This window comes from Bicyclus anynana, chromosome 3 (assembly GCF_947172395.1).
Source record: "Bicyclus anynana chromosome 3, ilBicAnyn1.1, whole genome shotgun sequence".
Classification (NCBI taxonomy): domain Eukaryota; kingdom Metazoa; phylum Arthropoda; class Insecta; order Lepidoptera; family Nymphalidae; genus Bicyclus; species Bicyclus anynana.
This window is the reverse complement of record NC_069085.1, coordinates 15,506,181-15,529,505: the sequence shown is the minus strand read 5'-3', so window position 1 is coordinate 15,529,505 and position 23,325 is coordinate 15,506,181. Positions and strand designations below refer to the sequence as shown.

At 34.9% G+C, this 23,325-nt stretch overlaps 1 protein-coding gene across 1 annotated transcript; it reads right to left on the bottom strand.

The window, feature by feature from the left end:
• Nucleotides 1-2,250: 2,250 nt before the first annotated feature.
• LOC112056678 (homeobox protein aristaless) lies at nucleotides 2,251-22,423 on the bottom strand. The gene is made up of 5 exons (XM_024097138.2): nucleotides 22,230-22,423; nucleotides 8,392-8,643; nucleotides 7,474-7,519; nucleotides 3,853-4,043; nucleotides 2,251-3,305 (listed from the first exon to the last, which is right to left on the bottom strand). The coding sequence occupies exons 2-5, from the start codon at nucleotides 8,592-8,594 to the stop codon at nucleotides 2,957-2,959; spliced, it is 789 nt and encodes a 262-aa protein (XP_023952906.1). The 5' UTR covers nucleotides 8,595-8,643; nucleotides 22,230-22,423; the 3' UTR covers nucleotides 2,251-2,956.
• Between the last annotated feature and the right edge of the window lie 902 nt (nucleotides 22,424-23,325).

Sequence of the window (23,325 nt, the reverse complement as noted above, 5' to 3'; positions counted from 1 at the left end):
TTTCAAAATCTATTAAAAACCTTTTATCGTAATCAGACGAAAATTCATACAGTTTTTCAATATACAAACTATAAACGCACAAATAAAAATTTTAATAAAAAAAATTCAACCGACTTCCAACCCAAAAATTAACCTAAACTAAAAAGCAAAAAATAACATCTTACCTATGTGCTACCTTCTGATCAGTTTGAAGGCGGTGCCAAGCCAGTGATGTTTTAATTTAAGCCGTTTAAATTACAAAATTTCTGTGGTTCTTTCAGAAACGGCTTTAATTAAAACATTACACTAGATTGGCACCGCCTTCAAACTGATCAGAAGGTAGCACATAGGTAAGATGTTATTTTTTGCTTTTTAGTTTAGGTTAATTTTTGGGTTGGAAGTCGGTTGAATTTTTTTTATTAAAATTTTTATTTTTTAATTTTTAGTGTTAGTACACCTACTGAGTGTGAACAAAAATTAATAATCAATTAGTTGAAACGTTATTTTTTTATAATAAATATTTAAGTCCTACAATCCCAATTTTAAAAATACTACCTTAACTCATATACAACATTTTACTCCCCCTTTATCCACACGTAATATGAATATTCAGAAAAACGTGAAAGATGACTGTCCTCCGTCTTCATCACCAGACCCCCTATCGAGTCACAATCCATATGGTTGGAAAGTTCTCATTAATATAAAATTAAATCAAGTCCAAACACAAGGTAGCTACTGTGAACCTTCGAGGAGTTCCCTTAACTCTCCTTCATCTTCGTCACCAGACCCCTAATACAGTCACAACCTATCCAGGTGGAAAGTTCTTATCAATACAAAATTATCAAGTCAAAACACAAGGTAGCTACTGTGAACCGTCGAGGAGTTCCCTTAACTGTCCTTCGTCTTCATCATCAGACCCTTAATAAAGTCACAACCCATCTAGGTGGTAAGTTCTCATCAATAGAAATAAATCAAGCCCAAACAAAAGGTACCTGCTGTAAATCGTTGACGAGTTCCATCGTCTGTGTTTTGGCTCCATCATCAGATCAACTCCAGACCTTCATAAAATTGTAGTGGTTTAAAATACCTTATGGAAACACTAACAAACGCACTAGCCGTCCCTACAATTTTCGAAAGTTCCTCTCGATTTCTCCAGGATGCCATCATCAGATCCTGACATGAAAAAAATGGGACCACCCTGGAATCAAACCCTTCAAAATAAAAAAAGAATTTTCAAAATCGGTTCACAAATGACTGAATTATCGCTGGACATACATAAAAAAAAAAAAAAAAAAAAAAAAACATACATACAGTCGAACGTAGAACCTCCTCCTTTTTGGAAGTCGGTTAAAAAGATATTAGTAATTTTGTTTGAACGCCCATACAAATCTATCGATCATTACTACGACGTCATTAAATCGTACCATTTTGTATGGGGCGTTTTTCAGGGATCCGCCGCAAATCTGAGTCTTCAAATCACTGTAGCTCCGAAAGTAATGTTCGCAGATACCCTGTTACTTTTACAAAATTGCCTTACTATTAGCATACTCCTAATTTATATGCAATTAAAAAAAACTGTCATCATCCCTATATAAGCCATACTAATTTAATAAATTCGAAAGTATCAAAGTGTGTCTCTAACGTTTTCAGGGTTAAATAGCTGAATCAATTTTAATGAAATTTGGTACAAGAGATAAGCTGAAACTGTTATGGACTCTTCTCGGACCAAGTCGCTATATTATAATAAAATAAGGTGGGTTGATAATGATGATGACAAGTCCCATTAGGTAGTTGGTCTAAGTTAACAACCCGTATTCGGCTTACTATTGAGCACAAGTCTCCTCTCAGAATGAGACGGATTCGGCCAATAGTCCACTACGCTATCCCAAATGATGATGGCCTTACCTTCTGTTATGGAATAAAATGAAATATGTTACCTACCAGACCCGATTTCAGGACAAACTAGTTTTGCCTAGGCTAAACTACATGATAGGATTAACTAGTATAGCCTAGTCCAAACTAATCTGTCCTAAGCTATCTTAGACTAGCCTAAACTGGTTGGTAAACTGGTAAGACAGATAATTTTGGGTTTGATCGGTAACATATATAAAAAATCTCACGAAGTAGGTATAAGATATTAGATAGGAAGCTGCAGGTAGAAGATAAAAATATAACAATAGAAGTTATATTTCATTATAATCTCCTTAAATTGCTGATTAATTATTATTATAAATTGCTGATTAAATATTAAATGAATAAAGCAAAGAATCATTTATATTAAAATTATTTTATTCATACAACAACTAACATATTTTACATTGGACGGGATTTACATTAAAACAATAGACGCGTTTGTAATTAACTATATCATAAATATTAACAATTATTTTATAGGAATCATTGAAGAAATACTTATGAATAATATAATATAATAATAATAATTGTAAAAGAACTTATAATTATACTGATTGCGTTTAAGTCTTTTTATTAATAAAAATAATATTCCCTTTCACTAAACATAATTAATTAAATGTACATAAAATTATTTTGATAAGTATGTATGCATTGAAGTTTAATGATAAATTGTTTTTTGTACAATAATAATAATATGCGGATGTTAATTAAAAAATAATAGTATAACTTTTATATTTTATTTAGATAATAGAATTTATTTTTTACTTGGTTGTATACTGCATTGAAAAAATACTTGTTAATATTACTATTATTGCATAAAACTATAATCACAAAAACTTCACTAGTAATAAAATTAACTCTGTGAACTTAGCTAACGAAATAAAACGAAAAACAAAATCAAAATGAAGTCAAACAAACGGGAAGGTTTTTGTCAGAAATCGCAAACCTTCTTTAAAATGTAAAAATTAAATGAATACAAAATCAAAGTTTCAATACAACCATTTTCACAATCTTCGATGCATAGCAAACGGAGCATTTAAAATTCTAGATATATGCAAATTTACTATTGACAAATTAAATCCGCTCGCTGTCGCAACAATTCTAATCTGAGTTCGTGTTCTCTAGCAGCTAGTCTTAATGCTGCTATGCTGGAACTCCTAACATCTTCAGATGGGGGTAAAGTCTCGCTGCCTGGTGATATTGGAGGGGAGATCGACGGTGCTGGCGATCGAGTTACTTCGGGTGACAATCGTGATTGTTCAGGTGAGATTCGAGGTAGTTCGGGTACGGTTAGATTGGCGAACAGAGAGTGGAAATGAGCGGGCGATGTAGCGTATAGTGGAGCCCCGAAAAGTGGAGGACGAGAAAGCGGCGGAAGGTACTGTGCTCCAAACAGGGGACTGTTGGCGTACCTGTTAAACGAAAAAAAAACATACAGGTATTATAAACGTATAAGCAGTGTGATGAATATTAAATTAAACCCATTAGTTAAGGATATTCACGAATAACAAATACGTAGTTCCATCTATGTTCATTTATAATTAGGTATTTCAAAAGTACATTAATGTAAAACAACAAGTATTATTAGACTACAGATAAATGTAATTAATAGCATAATATGAAGGAGTTATTTGTTAAACATGTTTGTACTCGTATTTGTAAATGAAATAATACAACTCAATCAACTGATAATTTCATGTAATGCAAAATATATTGCTATTGAATGATTAAACATTAATAATTACACTGTATGAGAATAACGACTGCTAAACCGCAAAAACTATTTGTAATGAGAAGATTATGAGACGTTTGGATTGCTACAAATAATATTATTAAAAGTACAGTAGCATTATATTATATAAGTAGTAAATAAATAAATCACTAATATTTTGCGGTTAATTTTGCAATCACAAGATAAAGTTAATTTTCAATTTGCGTACTCCAAAAAGTTTTACGTACCTGAAAGACGCTAGAGCGTTGTCAAAAGGCTTTCTCAATCCAAATCCGAGCTGACTGAACGAATGCGGTGGAACTGGCATAGATGTAGTCGGTAATGGTTGCCCGCTGCTTAAGTATCCGCTATACGGATGTGCATGGGGCCCCACCTTCTCCTGCTTACGCCATTTCGCCCGCCGGTTTTGGAACCACACCTAGTAGACAAAGAGACGACCGTTCAAAATGATGCACAAGTAACAACATACAGAATAACATGATATGCACGTATGCATGTATGCTGATGGATTGGGCAATATCTCGCAGGACCTAGACACCATTAATCTATGACATTGATGTTAAGACTCATTTGCCTGTAACTTCATCGACTACCATAGATAGCCACATCACAAAATGTAGAAATCTAATACCTTTAAACGAGCAAGTCTTTTATAACTACATATACTCAGAGGCACAATTATAGGCACAAGTACGTACTACCGTTCGTTCTATCGTTAATAGTAACTCTTCAAGTATTAGCTTGGAGTCCTTATTAGACGTTTTATTACTAATTAGATATTTCTATAATTTCCATTTATCACAACTGCATCTACACTGTAACATTTATTTAAACATCAATTAACTATAAGGAGAGCTAACTAGTATATAAGATCGTAGGGTCTGATTGATTGACATATTTGTGCTAATGATCTTAAACGCTCCTCGATCTGAGAATAGTTCTAGTTTTTATTCCTGTTATTAAGTTACACATACATTCATCACATAAACAATTTAAATGGACACTGGAAAATTAAAATGTTGCTTGCATCTGCAAAGTTATAGAGATATTAAACTTCATCGGTTATTATTTTAAGCATTGGTCAAATTAAATTCAAAGGAGCCTTAAGCATAGAGGAAAGTCAAGATTTCTATATGTGTACAATAGCTTTACTGAGATACTTTAAAAAGTATCTAATTTATGGTTTGGAAGCTAGCTTCCACTTCAGAATCTGCATTCTACTGAAGAGATAGAATGAAATATGGATAAAAATTATTAACACACAAATTACAAAACTAATTATTTCAGTCGTTATTTTGCGGAAATTCAATATGATTAGTTACTAAATGTACTTTTAAGTATATATTTTTACATTCTACGCGAAGAATTTGTGAATTTGACTTTGCAATTGTATTTTTTGGTATTGTAGAACCAACATTTCCGGTTTTGAATTGATTGGAAAGTGTAGAGTGCTTTTTGCTGAATTTAAGTGGCTTTGAAGTTGACGAAAATATAATAAATTATTCGCTGGACATTTACCTACTTGCAGACAATTTTATGTTTGAACACAGATTAAATTAACGATGAGCAATCTTGCGGTCCGTGAGTCAGATTTAATTTTACAAATGCATTTGTAATGTAATTTTAAAAATCATTGCATTGATTACACCGCTTGCGTAATTAAGGTTCATTTTGTTGGCCGCCATGTTTTCATATTATTATGTTATTATTCATTATTGTCAGCATATATTGTACTATAATTAATTCGATTGACAGGATGTTCGTTTGAATGTCACTGATCATTATTTAAATTATTAAAAAAACAGTTAAAAATACAGATATTTACAAATACTTATTCATAAATGTACTCGTACCTAATAACTTTTTATATGTATAGCTTTATTGGCAGTGGCGGATTTATCCTAAGGTCTAGTAGGTCCGGACCTAGGGCGGACAAATGTTAGGAGCGGCCCTCGTGACAAAAAATGTAGGAATAAGCAATGCGAAATAGCTTAATATCATAAATTAATACAATATAATTTTGTCTTTTTTTTTCAAATTCAAAATTCATTTATTTCAGGTAGGGTTAGTTTACACTTTTGAAACGTCAAGTTTGACTATATGTTAAGACTCTACCAACGGTTTGGAAGGTTTTGAACGGTTTGAGAAAAGCCGGCAAGAAACTCAACAGTTGCTCTTTTAAAAATAAATCATACATATTTGAATAATTTACAATTTCAATATCATTAAAATTTCTTTTAGTTTTACTTCCTGTGTAGAGGTAGAAGATGATCCAATGGCCTCCAAGCATTAAATTTAAACTTAAAACCGTTTTGAGTTTTATTTATATTTGCAATTATCCCCAAGACCTCGGAAAATATTACAAAATCAACTGATTTTGATAAAAGGCAATAAAATGGGGCTTTGTGACCTAGGGAGGCCAATACTACAAATCCGCCACTGTTCATTGGTAAAAAAACTTGAATTTCAAAAAAATTGCATTTCTCGAATGTCTTATTATTAGTTTTTTGTACCTATTGCCTATCTATAAGGAAGAAATAAAGACATCTACTATATATAAAATAAGTCGGGTTTTTCTTCCTGACGCTATAACTCCAGAACGCACGAACCGATTTCCACGATTTTGCATTCGTTGGAAAGGTCTCGGGCTCCGTGAGGTTTATAGCAAAAAAAAAGGAAAAGGTAGGGTAGGGTAGGGGTAGGGTAGGGGTAGAGTTGGGTAAGGTAGCGTAGGGGGTAGGGTAGGGGTAGGGTAGGGGTAGAGTAGGGGTAGGGTAGGGGGTTGGGTAGGGTTAGGGTAGGGTTAGGGTAGGGGTAGAGTTGGGTAGGGGAAGTTGAAAGTTTACATCGAGTTTCACGCGGACGAAGTCGCGGGTGTCCGCTAGTTAGATATAATAGTGATGAGAATAACAATATTGTTCAAAATTACCATTATTATGTTAAAACTTTGAAGTAAATTTCGAGTTTGAGATTGAAAATGTATTGTAGGTACCCACTACTTTGCAGAATACAGAACAATTTCATTCAAGTTAATGTAAAAAAACTTTCATACAATAATTAAACTAATAATGATCATTATAACAACCAGTTATAAGACCACATTTACCGGCACCTTTTGAAATCATCCCACATCACCATCATCCCACATCCGTGCGATATTATTAATACCATTACACGAGCTAATAAAGGAGATGCAGTTATAAAAAACCCCCATGACATCGTTCCACGTGATGGTATGTGGTCGCGTTGAAACGGCTCAATTACTGTTCATTATGGGTGCGACAAAAACAAATATTAGCCCTTTGATTGTTTGTTACCGACAACGAATTCTTTGTCCGGTCGGAGAGACACCGACTTTTTTGCAACGACTCAAAAGTATAAGCGTCTTCAAACACCCAATACCTTTTGTGTTTTACATGAAACTAATCATCATCATCATATCAGCCGATGGACGTCTACTGCAGGATATATGTCTTTTGTGGGGATTTCCAAACATCACAATCCTGAGCCGCCTGCATCCAGCGAATTCCCGCGACTCGCTTGATATCGTCAGTCCACCTGTTGGGGGGTCGACCAACACTGCGCGTTCTAGTGTGGAGTCGCCTTTCCAGCACCTTGGGATAACAACGTCTATCGGCTCTTTGCCACTTCAGCTTCGCGACACGTTGAGCTATATCGGTGCCTTGGGTTCTTTTGTGAATCTCCTAATTTCTGATTCGATCATTCGATCACGTAGAGATAAATGGGGTTCAATGATCTTATGAATCTTCGTAGGCAGGGCATTTATATCCATAGGTATATAAGACTTAACACCAATGTATTCGTTTAATACAACTCAAATGACCCACCTGTATTCTTGCTTCTGTGAGGCCAATTTTTAAAGCTAACTCCTCCCTAGAACAAAGAGAGTCAAAATTAAAATAAATTCAAACAAACCAACTAACAAGAAACAAACATAATAAGGCACAAAAATAATTACCAGAAAAGCAAAACGTAATAACTAAGATGAGGTACCTAGACCTGTCTACTCAAGATATCTTTGCTAGTTTTCCGGGTCCTTTATTTAGAATGTCATAACTTTGGTCTAGAAACGCCTTCCTTTTCTAATATCCTTTTCATAAATTTTCTTTATAAATCTCTTTTTGTAATCTCTTTTCTTACATCTTCAAAATTAGAACTACGAGTACCTATACGGATGTCGTGTTTTTTTTTAATCTTTACTAGTTAGCCTTTGACTACAATCTCACTCAATGGTGTGTGATGATGAATCTAATATGGAAGCGGGCAAACTTGTTAGGAGGGTGAAAATCCACATCCCTATCGGTTTCTACACGACATTGTACCAGAACGTTAAATCGCAGGTATATCTTTACTGGTAGGATTGTAACTACCACGGCCGAAGCCCTCAGACCAATTATTGTATAGGACCTGCATCGCTAGACGTTGCTTTTCTGTCAAAGTATATGATCAACGATCTAATGCGATTATAAAAACTGTCTCTATAGAATCGATGTTAAATAGTTGTAATCGTGTTCGTCGATTAAAGACCTCCGTAAAAATGTTTTTGTGTAGTTGAATGGTGTAAAAAACGGGAAAAAACTTCTAGTTTAGTGTAAGATATACACCAAATCTAAGCTCGTTTTACTCAGAAAATGACAGACAATTTTGCTCGTGACTATAAGTGAGATACAGGTCCTTCTATAATTGGTCTGAGCCGAAGCCTCCCACCAGCCAAAAGCTTAAGGTGTCAAAAGCCAATTTCTCACCTGGTAAATACATCAGGATAATGCGTCCTCCCAAAAGCCTTCTCCAGTTCGTCGAGCTGGTAGCTAGTGAAGGTGGTCCTATACCGCCTCTGCTTCCTTCTGGGAATGTCCTCGTCATCCATGCCGCTGCCTGAACCGGGTCGCTCCGGGTCGTGAGGGGGAAGGTCGGGAGTTGAGGAGCAGTTTGGTTCTGATACTCCCATTATTTTAAATGAGGGTAGGATTAATTGGATTGTAGAGTTGTGGAGATTCCTGCAACAATAGAAATAATTTAGGATTAACGTTCTATATTTCTAATACTTTTAGTTTGTCCAGTGGTTATTTTATTTAATTTTTATCACCTGGTCTCGTACTCGTGAAAAAGAAGACATAAATAAAATATATACCTAGCCTAATGACACTCACAAAAAAAGTAGTTTTTTATTGGTAGAATTTTTCGAAATCGGTTTAGTGTATCTAGACATTGCCCAAAACCTCACAAACGTTATCTCTTTATGATATAACTAGCGGACGCCCGCGACTTCGTCCGCGTGAAACTCGATGTAAACTTTCAACTACCCCACCCTACCCCTACCCCTACTACTACCTTTTCTGGTTGATTTTTAACACCTTGTGTCCAAAAAACCCAAATATCCTACAGAACCCTATTTTTTCCTATATAAAATTTAGCGTATGTTACTTGTGGATAATGTAGCTATCGAATGGTGAAAGAATTTTTAAAATCGGTCCAGTAGTTTTTGAGCCTATTCATTACAAACAAACATACAAACATACAAACAAAGTTTTCCTCTTTATAATATTAGTATAGATAATAGTACCTACCTATAGATGGTGCTCTACTTACTGGCCTGCCCCTGTAGCCAAATGGCACGTCGATTCTCTCTCTACGATCGCTATCGCTTCGAAAATTTGAAAAATGTATGGGAATGACATTTGCTATCGACAAATCACATGATCGAGATCTGCCATTCCTATAAATTTTTTTAGTTTTCGAAGCGTTTGCGATGGTAGAAAGAGCATCGACGTTTCGCTTGCCTACAGGGGATGTACCCATATAGCATGTTGAATCTCTTTCTACTAACTCACACTAACGCTTCGAAAACTAAAAAATATAAGGGAATGACAGATCGATAACTTGATCACGTGATCTATCGATAACAAAGATGTCATTCGCTTACATTTTTAAATTTCGAAACGTTTGCGATTGTAGAAAGAGAATCGTCGTGCCACATGCCACTCTCAGGTGGTCCGTCAATTACATAATGCACCAAAGACAAAGTAAGTAAATAGCTTTTTCATTTGATTATTATTAATTAGCTGACACCGCGCGGTTTTACTCGCGTGGTTCCCGTTCCCGTAGGAATACGGGGATAATATATAGCCTATAGCCTTCCTCGATAAATAGGCTATCTAAAACTGAAAGAATTTTTGAAATCGGATCAGTGGTTCCTCAGATTAGCGCGTTCAATGAAACAAACAAACTCTTCAGCTTTATAATATTAGTATAGACACAGAAAACATATGGTATACCTAGATTAGTTGGTAGTTCCATAGACCTTGTAAAAGCCTGACGCAATAAAGTGAAAATCATGTGAACTGCAAATATAATTTTAACTTTCATCGAAACGCGGAAGGCTTCGAGCGATAGCGATCGGTCATTACATCAGAATGTTATTGTGTGTTTGTCTGTTGATATTAATAAACACAATTACCCCTAAACCCGTCAGGCGCAATTAAACCCTGTATCTGTATGGTGCATCTAAATTGCAATATGCACGTCCGTCTTCCACCCCTCCCATTTTAATAACCGCTGCATATACACAACATGATGAATAGAAATCTGTGTTTAAAAAAAATCAAGTTTGCAAACTGTTATTTTTTTTCTAATCGTGTAAATGCCGTTGTTAATGGGTCCTCAGCGACGTCATGGGGGGTTTTGGGCGAGCGCAGAAGCATCGTCTGATGGGGCCCGAAGGCAGAAGCAGAAGAGATGGGCGAAGCGACTCTCTAAGGTCATCTCCTCTAAGACTCGGACCACGATAACGAGAGACGTTATGAAAGGGTGTTTTGGCTTGTATCAGTCCGGGCGCCCTAGAATTACGTGAGTAAAAAGCTCAAGTCCGTGTGACGTCAGATATCGCGGACCTCGTCTTCGCCGGTGAAGACGCTGTGTAGCTTGTATTTTGTTGCCAAGGAAGCATTGTCGGTCTTTATGTTGTCGTCAGGATCGTAAAGGCCGTTTTTCGGGCGTCTAGACTGGAATGGACGTTGGGATTGGTGGTGTAGTTGCAATGCAAGCCTCAATTACTTACTTTGTCACACCCAAATTATGAACCTAATTTTCCTTTTTCGTTGACACTAATCTCAGATAATTCTAAAGTTCAGTAAAAAGAATTACAAACCTTAGTAAAATTGGTAAAAATCAATTTAAAACTATACTTATGGTTAACTATATAACACTCGTCTGCAAACGCGTCTGATAATAAGCAATGATGGAAACTGGAAAAGCATTCCAGCCGCAGTAGTTGTGTTGCATATCAATTCTCTTTCTACAATGGATAACGAATAGAAAATGAAAAAATGTATGTTAGTGACACATCAGTATGCGAGGTTATCTACGAGTATAACGAATGTTATTCTCGTAAATTATTTATTTTTCTAAACGATAGTGATTGTAAAAAGAAAATCGATATATAACATAGCTAGAGCAGCCGATCTTAGCCATACAAGTAAGAAGAAAAACACGAAAAAACACGACATTGAATGTTTACCCGTAGGACGTAAAATTATAACGTAGTTTGTATTCAAGTAAATGCAAAAGTTCAGAATAATCTCAAATCGCCGCGACTACTGGACTGCGAAGCACTTCTAATTAACTCAGTGTTAATTACATTTGAGCCAATTTAACGGTGCATTTGTTACATTACAATAGCTACTTATTTGTCTTCTTCCTCGGATCGTTTCGGAGAAATTCGGTTTATTTCTAAATCACAATTAATCGACTGTTAAGTGGACAATGATTAATTCCATTAATTTGTTGCTGATGATTCATTTTTAGGGTTCCGTTTTTATTAATCATCTTATCATAAAGTGAGGAACACATTGCTGAACCTAAAAGCCTCGGTTGTAATCAATATAATTATGTAAACTTCTCAATGGTAATGCTAACACTGCTCAATAGTGATGATGACACCCACCGCCGTCTTAAACTAGGCTGGGGCTCTTGGGCACTCAAGAATTTGGGGCCCTTTTGGAAAGTAAAAAAAGCGAATTATACTAACATTTTTTTACTAAGTATAACCATTTATTATATGTAATCAAATACAGTATGATAAATGTAATCTGTCATTAATGATATTAGAATTCTGCTGATTTTTGGGTTACTAAAATGGTTTCTTTCGAGATTTTTGTTGAGCAAAATCTTCTATCAGGATATCCTTAAAGTCAATTTTTTGAAGGATGATGTTGTCATTTGTCATGATTGTCCTTTGATTCCTTCGGGGCCCCCTGAGAATGGGGGCCCTGGGCACGTGTCCTGTGTGCCCTTATGGTAAAGACGGTATTGATGACACCGCTGAAGTTTTGGGCAGATCGAGACTAGAGACGAAACTGTAGTAAGCATCAAAATGACTCGACATTCGATTTTTAAAATCTATGCAACAAACAGAATCATTAGCCAGCTAGTAGCGATATCATCATTATCAACCCATATTCGGCTCACTGCTGAGCTCGAGTCTCCTCTCAGAATGAGAGGGGTCAGGCCGATAGTCCACCACGTTGGCCCAATGCGGATTGGCAGACTTCACACACGCAGAGAATTGAGAACATTCTCTGGTATGCAGGTTTCCTCACGATGTTTTCCTTCACCGTTTGAGACACGTGATATTTAATTTCATAAAATGCACACAACTTAAAAGTTGGAGGTGCATACCCCGGACCGGATTCGAGCCCACACCCTTCGGAATCGGAGGTAGAGGTCATATCCACTGGGCTATCACGGCTCTGAAGCGATAGCGATATAATAGGTTTCAATACAATAAAACGTTCTCTTCTAAGCGTTGCGTTTTCATCAGTAGCACTTCTTTAGAACTTTTTTACAGGCTCACGAGTTCAGATAGCTCGTAGAGCTGTCAACCGTGACTCGGTGATCACCTGCCGGCACATCTGCCGCACGCATCGATAGCGCTTACCGCAAAGCTTTACTAATAAATAATACTTGTATACAATTTTTCATCATAATATATCATATGAATAGGTTGTTGTGTATGTTTTGTTTATAAGTACACTTACTACTTTCTACAATAAAGGTTTTTGTTGGCAATTCAAAATTCAAAAATTCAAAATTCAAAATTCATTTATTTCAAGTAGGCTCAGTTTACAAGCACTTTTGACACGTCAATAAAGATTTACTCGTAGGGGAAGTTAGATATAATAAGGTAATAAGTCTGTATTGCCACCCCTAAGGTTAATTGAGAAAAAAAGTTGTTTTATGACAAAGAGAAGAAAAAATTGTTATCGCTATGAGATGCTTAGTACTTGCTAATTTATTGGCTATTAAAGTCAAAGAAAATTTACATTTTGTAGAATTTGAACAAACACTAAAACCTCAGTAAATCCACTGCTTTTTACTAAGTAATTAGTCTTTTGCACTTTATAGCATACTGCATTTTTTTTTAAAGAATATTTGCCATGCCTTTTTTTTTTAAATATGACCAATATTCCCATTCCTCTCCAACTAGTCGGGAAAGACTGTATTAGGGGTGGGTACGACAATAGACCAACAGGGCGGGGATCGAACCACCACCCCTCGGTGATGAGTCCGACCACTCTTACCTTTGAGCTATTGAGGCACTAGAACGAATCCGAAGTTACTCTAGCAACATTGATTTAAAAATAATTCAGTTTAAAATTCATTTGCGCAATTGTCTAAATTTAACACGATTAGTAATTCAAATTGTCTGTTTTCAATCCGTGTTAGGTATAGACATTGCAAAATTGTAAAAAGATCGATTCGGAAAAAAAATTATTGAATTAACTAAAGCAATCAAACATTGGCAAGAGATCGAGCTGTTTCGATAGATGGAATATTTTGGCCTTGATAATTTTTAGGGATCCGCAATAGCGTGCACGAAACTAAAAAAGGCACTATCGACCATATATAAACATGGATTGTTGATATTTAAACCTCAATTTTCGTCTAAGTAAAGTAGACCTAATAATTACTATTTAAAATTCATTTTGCTTTAATGAAATAACAGGTTTAAACAGTGGAGTAGCTTGAGGGGCCCTGTATAAAAATCAGTTGGCCCAATAGAAAAGCGGCAAATCCTTCCAGTCTTTTATGTTTTTTTTTCTCCAGGAAGCAACAGATTAGGTAAGACTGTGTATTAAAGTTTACAAATTTTTGATAATAATATCTAATAAAATTTGATATGAGAACCTTTGATTATATATAAAAGCAAATAAAAATAACATGGTAACCCTATACACGCATACAAACGTAGGTGACGCGAGTGTACTGCAGAGCTCTTGCGCACACAAGGCTACATTAGTGGGTCCATTTTTATCGCGGTAGTATTATGAAGACTATCCATCTAGACATATATATATATATATTCAAAGATGAGAACTACCCTTTTCTATTTTGTATTAATCATGCAATGTGCGCTAAGCTTTACATCAGAAACTTTCATTTCTTGAAATCAATTATATTATGACTGGTCACAAAAACTGAGTTTAGAACAAAAACTAAACAGAAGTGTCGAATCGGTTCGAGCTGTACGTAAATAATTTGAATGGTTAATGGAATTTCTAGTAAAAAGTATAACCTAATATCCCCCTTTCTACTTTAGTTCACAAATATTATGAACTAGCAAATTCTCGCGACTTCGTCTACGTGGACGTATTTATGTTGACCTGTTACTTAAATACGGTCGGCGAAAACCGTACATCGGGTAAGACCGCCAAATATTTTAAAGTTTATGGTATAGGTAACTGTAGCTGTTATAACTGTGTATGTGTGTGTGTTTTGACAGTTTAACAAGTGCTGTTAAATTTGAAATAAAAGTAGGTATTCTAGCGATTACGCAAGGTAAGAAAGTCCGTGCAAAAACGAAACTGATTCTTAAACAATCACTATATGAATTTATATATTTGTGTTGTAGTTCAATACATAGGTACTTTATCAAGTAATATAATAAAAGCAACGTAGGTACAATATAGGTCGTTTAGTATAACTTGTCTAATACATTTAATGGCCAAGTATTGAATAAAAACTTAAATCAACTATGCCGATCTTTGACGAACTGACCTACAGGTCAAATTTTGAGAGTTTTATTAAAACAGGCGCCTGTTTCCTTTGTTCGATAGACTCAATACTTGGATGAATATTTTGGGGACAATGCAATTATATTTTAACTATGCTGACGCCGCGCGGTTTCACCCGCGTGGTTCCCATTCCCGTAGGAGTACAGGGATAGTATAAAACCTATAGTCTTCCTCGATAAATGGGCTATCTATCACTGAAAGAATTTTTCAAATCGGACCAGTAGTCCCTGAGATTAACGCGTTCCATCAAACAAACAAACAAACAAACTCTTCAGCTTTATATATTAGTGTAGATATGATCTGACGATAGATCAGACCGTGGTTTAACGATTGTAACACACCCGGATGTGTGTGTGTGTGTACATATCTTTTGTTAATAGGACCAATATTCCCATTGCCCTCCACTAGTCGGCTAAGACAGTATTAGGACTGGATACGACAATAGACCAACGGGGATCGAACCACCACCCCTTGGTGATGAGTTCAACCGCTTTACCGTTGGACTATTGAGGCTCTAAATGGAAACCGATCAACTAAATCACTTTTTGGCTCCTTTTTCTAGCATTATTATATATAACTAATTATGGAATTCATAATAGCTAACGCATTCTTAATAACGTTTCTTTGGTGTTAAAACAACTCATTGCTAAGATATGATTATGGTAAATAATTAACGGGTAGGCTGATATTTTCTCATTAATTTATTATCCAATGAATGGGCCAACGTCGGCTGCGGCGGGTGTTTCAATTAATTCGCCCGTAATAAATATTGGTGAACATCGGTTTAATTTTATGCGCCAATGCGTATCAAGGCTGCGCAGCCACCGGCCGGGTATACCCGCCTACTACAACTCGCCTCTGCCGGCCTATTCACTAACGTTGACGTGTATTAGTCACCACAGAAAACAAGAGCTGTGATAGCCCAGTGGATATGACCTCTGCCTCAGATTCCGAGGGTGTGGGTTCGAATCCGGGCCGGGGCATGCACCTCCAACTTTTCAGTTTTGTGCATTTAAAAAAATTAAATATCACGTGTCTCAAACGGAGAATGAGGAAACCTGCATACCAGAGAACTTTTCTTAATTCTCTGCGTGTGTAATGTCCGCCAATCCGCATTGGGCCAGCGTGGTGGATCAAGGCCTAACCCCTCTCATTCTGAGAGGAGATCGAGCTCAGCAGTGAGCCTATTGTGGGTTGATAAGGAGTCACCACAGATTAAGAATAGAGTGTTACCTATTATAATTAACATCAATAATAATCGCAGTTTTCTTATTCGGTAAAATATATTGTTAACGAAAATAACAAAGTCATCTGGGCAATATCCACTACCTTCATATCACTCTGATATTAAGGAAGGGTTGTCAGTAGCTATAGGATGTCATTTTTTTACCGTTATTCAATCAATTTAGATCAGTTAGCATTGAATACTTAAATAGTTAACATACGAGATCACAATATTAGCTATTTAGTTGGTAAACGTGTAGGTATATCAACTAAAACACTCAAAGTTAGTGAATTGGCCGCCAGGAGATTAAATATCCATTATAGTTAGTTAGTTAAACTCTATACGAGTATCACGCCAGTCACATACGCCCAAGTATACTATGGTTTTATATTATGGGTTATCGGTGTGTTATCGATAATGTTTTCATTGTCTACATCTCTAAACAAATAATCGCACACAATCATTTGTCTTTGGCGTCGTAAAACAGTTACAGTTGACTATTTGTAATATAGTGCTTGACACATGTCAGTGTAATGTTTATGCTTAAAAGGGCTCTAGAACCCCAATCTTACAGTTAAATAAATATACAAAAAGTGGTTATAGTTGTTGATTTTTCCAGAAAAACAATTTTTTCATACCCCATTCAACAGTAGCCATTTTAGATATTAATCGTTCATTAATTACATAAGTTAGTAATTTTAAGTTGACAATGTTTCACGCAATCGTAGAATTATTATTATTTTTTTAAATATTATTGATATCCATATTTGCCGCAGCGTGGACAGTTGGAAGCCACCTTTAGTCCACGTCAATCGGTAACTAGATACAATCTAAGTGTACATTGCTAACTAACTCAGGCTAGACCGGGCTACCAGTTTTTCTATGTCTGTATAGATAAACATCTGATATCCACAACTGTAGACTGGTCTCTAGTATCTCGAGTAGCCCATTAGGCATAGACTAATCCTAACAAGTAAAAGTCCGTTTACACTAGCTTTTTAAAGCCGCGACTTAAAAAATACTATAAGTACCTACAAGTTTACTACGGGTGTCAAATTATCTATCTAATAGTGGATCTATGTGTCTGTCATCATATGATTTCAAAAGCGTGGACCAATTTTTGTGCAGTTCGTTTAATAGAAAGCTGATTTTGGCGGTTGTTATATACAAATTATAAGTAGATTTATTTATGTTCACCTCACAAAGTGAATCTTAATTGCTCAACGGTAAAGCGGTGTCATCACCGAAGGGTGGTAGTTCTATCCCCGCCCCGTTGGTCTATTGTCGTATCCACTCCTACTACAGTCTTTCTCGACTAGTTGGAGGGGAATAGGAATATTGGTCATATTTAAAATACATGATAAATATTCTATTAAAAAAAAAAACCAACCTTTTTTTAAAACCTAAATTTAAAAGTATGTTCATTTAGTCTGAAATAAATATCAGATATTATTTTTCTATTCCTCGAAAAATTCATATGCATTAGAGCATAACCAATACACATCATATCACAATTTAAAAAAAAACCGCTCGTAAAATGTTCAGTGTGCACGGACTATTATGTAAGATCTGAGATTAAGCAAGGTCTACATACGCCAGTTCCAATTTCTTTTTGCGCAACTGGGCACCATAGTGGGTCAAACCTGACTGCCTTATTAGAAAACTAAATAACATTCAAAGGAAGTTTTAATTAGATTAACAGTTCCCATATCACAATTATAATTTGCACCAACTTACCTATATGCAATGAGAAAGTAACAAACAAGTTTCACTTCTCTATTATTATTAAGTAGTTTAAAGTGTGGTTCATTCCCGATCCACAGATCCTAGAAAAACGATTGTAATTTTTAAGCTACAAAAAAGTTCTACAAGCAAAAATGTTAATACAGGATGTATTAAACAGAGATCTGTATAGTACAATGGAATTATCTCAACAAAATAAGTTGCTTATTACTTTTTGATTGTCACCAAAACTATTACGTGGGCATTTCTCAGCACAGGATTGGATTACAATATAATAGGATGAGTGAAGATAGTGCAGGCGCCTCTCGGTTCTGGGTTTTGTTTGCCTCATTACATTAATCTGTTGAGGTGGGCTTTCGACACTTTACTAATTACTGGTCTTACTTGTGGAAAGTGTTACATTATTTTTTTATTTGTTGCATGCTCTTTTGTTTAGATTCGTTCAATGTCATCGTTTCGTTTGTTCATCATTATCATCAGTTCACTATAATGCTTATCTGAAGGGTCAGATTTCTCTCATTTTAGTAGAGGATTTATAGCATTTTCCACCACGTTGCATCTATTCCTGGTAACGATCCTAAGATGATATGTGACTCTACAAGCATCTATCAGATTATAACAATACCTACTTGATTACTTGGACTCTGTTGGTAACCGTACGAGCTTCCCTACTTAGGGCAGCAATTTAGATTTTTTGGAAAAAAAAAACAAAACTCAATGTTTTGTAGTCTAACCCAAAACTTAAATAAACTACTCAAAGACCAGCTGACCTATTCATAGTCTTTATCATCAACCTATTAAAATAAACATCAGACAATATGTCATTTACTTACTGTGTGATATCCACCAGTAAGTACCGGATGAAATTTATTAGGTACATTGAATCTTAATTTTATACATGTCAACTAGCATATGTCAAAGACAGTGAGTTAGCCTTACTGGTGATATTATGATGACTATTGCAGAAAAATATTTTAACTAATTATAAATGAGCTGTTTATTTATACCTAATTAGGTCCAATTCGAAATTAAGTTTGGATTGCAGTAGGCAATCATAATATCAAGTTAAAACTAAAAGCATAATATTATGTAAAGGCTAACTATTTTGCAATCCACATTATCCGTCTGTCAGTGGATTAGAGTTTTTGTCCATTAGGCTTAAGTATTAATGTGTCCCGGATTATAACCTCTAAACCCGATAACAGTCGAAAGTGTCTGACTCACCCTTGACTGATGTCTGCCAGCTACCTGATAACTGATAGGCAATAGGTGCTTGTTGCACATAGACATAAAGCTCAAAATTCTGTGGCAAAATTTTAGGAATGTTTTATTTATTACCAAGGATAAAATACTGGCGATGGAGTAATAGAAAATGTAGTAAATATTGAAATGGTTTTTTACGTTGTTGGTCTGTAATATCTGACCTTTTTAACAGACAAAGGAGCAGAATAGTATGCTATTTATAATAAAGTAAGCACGTATGACCAGCACGGGTGGTCAATGTTCTTCATTTTAATAATTTATAATTTGTTTTTTATTAAATGTCAACATCATTCAAGCAGGTAATTTGATTTCCCGTGATACTGTTACTGTGCTAGCAAATGCTTACTACACTATTATCTTATATTGTGGACAAAAATCTCAAAAGGGTCGAAGTCAATTTAATTTAAGTCATATAGTAAAATCTGTAATAAAAATGTAACTACGATCAAAGAACCCTTTAAAATATAAGAACCGAATATGATAAAGTGAGAAAACCATTAAGAAATTACAACGTTTAAAAAAGTTTTCGATATCAAATATAATACAAATCAGAATCCCGTAATGTTTTAATAATATCACACTGCAGGCACTTAATAAAATTGCTAGAATAAAGAAAATATGGTGTTTCAGTTAAGGGAAGCAGTGTTGTGTGTAACTATCTACGATCATCAAGATAAAAATAAAATAGGTACAACAACCTAAGTAGGTATCTGTTCAACATTTGCATAATTAGATCAAACCCCAAATAATAATTACATCAGATAATTCGATCAAAATGAAACACATACCTCGCTCTACATTATTACTAATCATTACAATCGATCTAAGTTTTAGTCTAATTTCATCACCGGTTAGATACTATAATGAAACAAAAAAAATCTGATTACAAAAAAACGAAGATATGATCTTCGGGAATCGACTTTCCTATTACACACGCCGCTGGTAGCTCCGAGCAGCGTGTAATGAGAAAAATCAGAATGTTAATTAAGATCTAATTAAGTCTATTACAATCAATGCTGCTCGCGTTTCGGAGGCATCCGCAAGTCATCGTGAGGGTTTTATCTAGACTGGGGAACAGAGATCTCTGACCTTCGGACAAAAACCTCCCGTGGAACGAACTTCATTAACAACCAAGGGCAGACCGAGGGGCTATTAAAGCTGGCAATGTTAATCGAATTGAGATCGGCCAACCCTTTAGTAAAAAATTTGGGAGCACTCATTCGAAAAGCCATTGTGATGTGAGAACTCAATTTACTGAACGCTGGCCCAGTACGTGAGCCGACTTAATAGCCCAATGAAGATATCTAGCTGAACAATTATAAGATTTTGATGATAGTGATTCATGTTTATCAAATACATTCACCTAGATAATTACTGTCACAAATATTGTTGTGACTATCCTATCTTAGATTCTAATGGCACCTATTAAATTACCGAGCAATATTAAATTGGTCTCAACTTAAATTTTGTGAACGTACATTTTAATCTAATTTCGTATTTACAAATGAAAATTTTTAAATACTAAAACCGAATAACTGAATAATTTAAATACTTTAAGGTTATAATTTAAATACTTTACATAAATTACCTTAGTATTTAGACGCAACTAGTTTATGTGTTAAAATTGCACCAATTATTAATGTCCCCTGACCAAACTACCTCACCTAAGTTATTAGGTAGATAAATTATTCTAAAACCTAGGTAAGTAATATTTGTATCGAGTTTATATAAGTTATATTTTAATAAATTTTAGTAACGAAATAAAACGATCATCTAATTTAAATGACAATAGCGAGTCTTTCAATAGAAAATCGAATTAATAAAACTGAATATAAACTCGAAAAAATGTCACATCTAAGCCTTCAACCACGGCAATAAGAAGTTTTACGGGTTTATAAATAGAATTAATGGTGTCTTCAACGTCGCGCCGTGTCCTATAAAATCTGTATAAAAGTAATATAAAAATGAGATCAATAACACGAATGCACCATTGTTGTCGACCTATACAGTATTTAATGACGTTTATAGAGTTTAAGATATGGGAATAAAACGCGAAGCTGACCATAATACAACCTATAAACAAAATTAACAACACAGGGAACCCCGCTGGTTTCAATTTTGAGCCTGACATCGGCCCTAATTCAATAAAGCAATAAAATTCACCTAATTATGCAAATGTTTTTTAAAATATCAAACATTATGCCTTTTGACTCGAAAAAATATGACTGGTGCCGTCAGAATACCTTGTTGTGAACTTTGATTAATGAATATCGGCTATTGTGCAGCTAGGGAATAAAAATGCCCTAGATATAATTAATTATAAAATGTATTAAGTAATTAACAGCGCAGCGGGGGGCGTTATGTTACATTTAATTGTAATTATTTATCTAATTAATATCCGGCAACTTATATGAAGCTTGTACTGGTTAGGTACACCTAATCGAATGTTGTGATTAGATGTTCAAGTTCTATCATAACCTTAAGCATAACTACACCTAATCGGATGATTAATTCCAGTCAGTAAAAAGACAAGTGCAACTGTCACTGAAATGTCATTTACTAGTAAAATAACTTAAACTGTCACTGAAATGTCATTTTACTATTAAAATAACATTTCAGTGACAGTTGCAGTTGTCTTTTTACTGACTGGAATTAATTAATTTATAATAACTTAAACTGTCACTGAAATGTCATTTTAATAGTACCTAAAATAACCTTTCAGTGACAGTTGCACTTGTCATTTTACTGACTGGAATTAATCCTCCGACTATAAGTAGATACCTACCTACTTTCGTCTTAAAATAAGTTGCTATGGTTAAAACTATTAAGTTATATTTGATTAGTGTCGATAGGAACTATAAGGCCTCGCAACTTTAGCCGCCTTAAAAATCCTGATCCTTCTAACTTGAAACAATGAACTATCATATTTTAGAGTTCCCAAAAATCCTTGTTTAGATTACATACTATGTATCTATTTGTTAGTTTCACGGAATGTTACAAAAATAAACTATTGTCCTTATTTTAGCTTGTTTGTTTCAATAGTTTCGGCTGGGTGTCAATTTATTTTATGAAGACAAATTATTATTTTTTTTGTTTTGTAAGTATAAAGATTACTAAATACTATAAATTTTATAGTTACTTTAATTGAAATAATAATAAAATTAATTTCCCCAATTTAAATTTAAAATTAAACACCCAATTAGTTGATAGCTAAGAGACCAAAAACGTATAATATTTAATTATGCAAAATTATGCTTTTGATAAATAATAAAAAACTTACCTTCAACTGCTTATAACTCAAAAAAGGAGGTACTCCTAAATTCAACAATGTCCGCAGAGTCACACTTGATATTAAGAGGAAATGATTTACTATCAAAACGCCATAATTGACACGCTATATTACGAACACAACAGTAATAAACTACTACACACCGACGCCTTCAATCGACTGGTAAAGAATAACGGACGGATCGTGATCACCTACGCACCGCTCAAAAAGCATAATAAAAAATGTAGCGGTCCAAAGCTCCGCCCCAGCGGCACGCCAAGCCAATGGCGTCGCTGTGATACGGCGACAGGCGCGAGGGTGGGCCCGGATCAGATGATACGGGTCCCTACTTCGATACCGCTAATTGACTTTATCAACAAACTGACTTTACTGGCCCGAGTCACGATATACGCGTACGTGAACGTTTGTCTACAGCGTCAAAAGCCTAACTGGGGCCAACTAGCGTTGTAATTAAGTAAGCCGCGAAGTAATGGGTGATTTGATCTCATGCAAGTTGTTCACATATTTTTAAATGTCAAATAAGTATCTAGAAATTGATGCTTTTAATGGCGATAATATTACTCAATGGCTGATTAATGAGTTTTAATAATACCTTACACCTGTTGAATTTTTTGACACCCAATATAAATAATATTAATTTATCAAAGGATACGGCGAAGGATTATTTTTTTAGAGTACCTAGGTACCTACACTTCAATAAGTAAAGTAGGAACATCTATAGCCTCCAATTTTTTTTATAAAGTTATTGGATTATATAATGTTTTTATGTTATGGATTGTCATCATGTCTAAAGTTGAAAAGATAATATTAAAATATACTCAGAGACCGCCGCAGAGAGATTATCCGCCCAGATTTTGCCTCTGAGTATATATTGATTATCGAAAAATTATTTATATTAATTTTTTTTTTAGTTTTCATCATCATAACTAGCAACCTATATTAACGGCTCACTACAAAGCGCCCTCTTTTTATGAGTATTATGGATTATTCTTTACCGATCTTTTTATTTTTCAGAAATTTCATTGCCTATGAAATTTCTGACAGATCACCCAAGTAGCTACCTAATTTATAATTAATAGGTTAATAA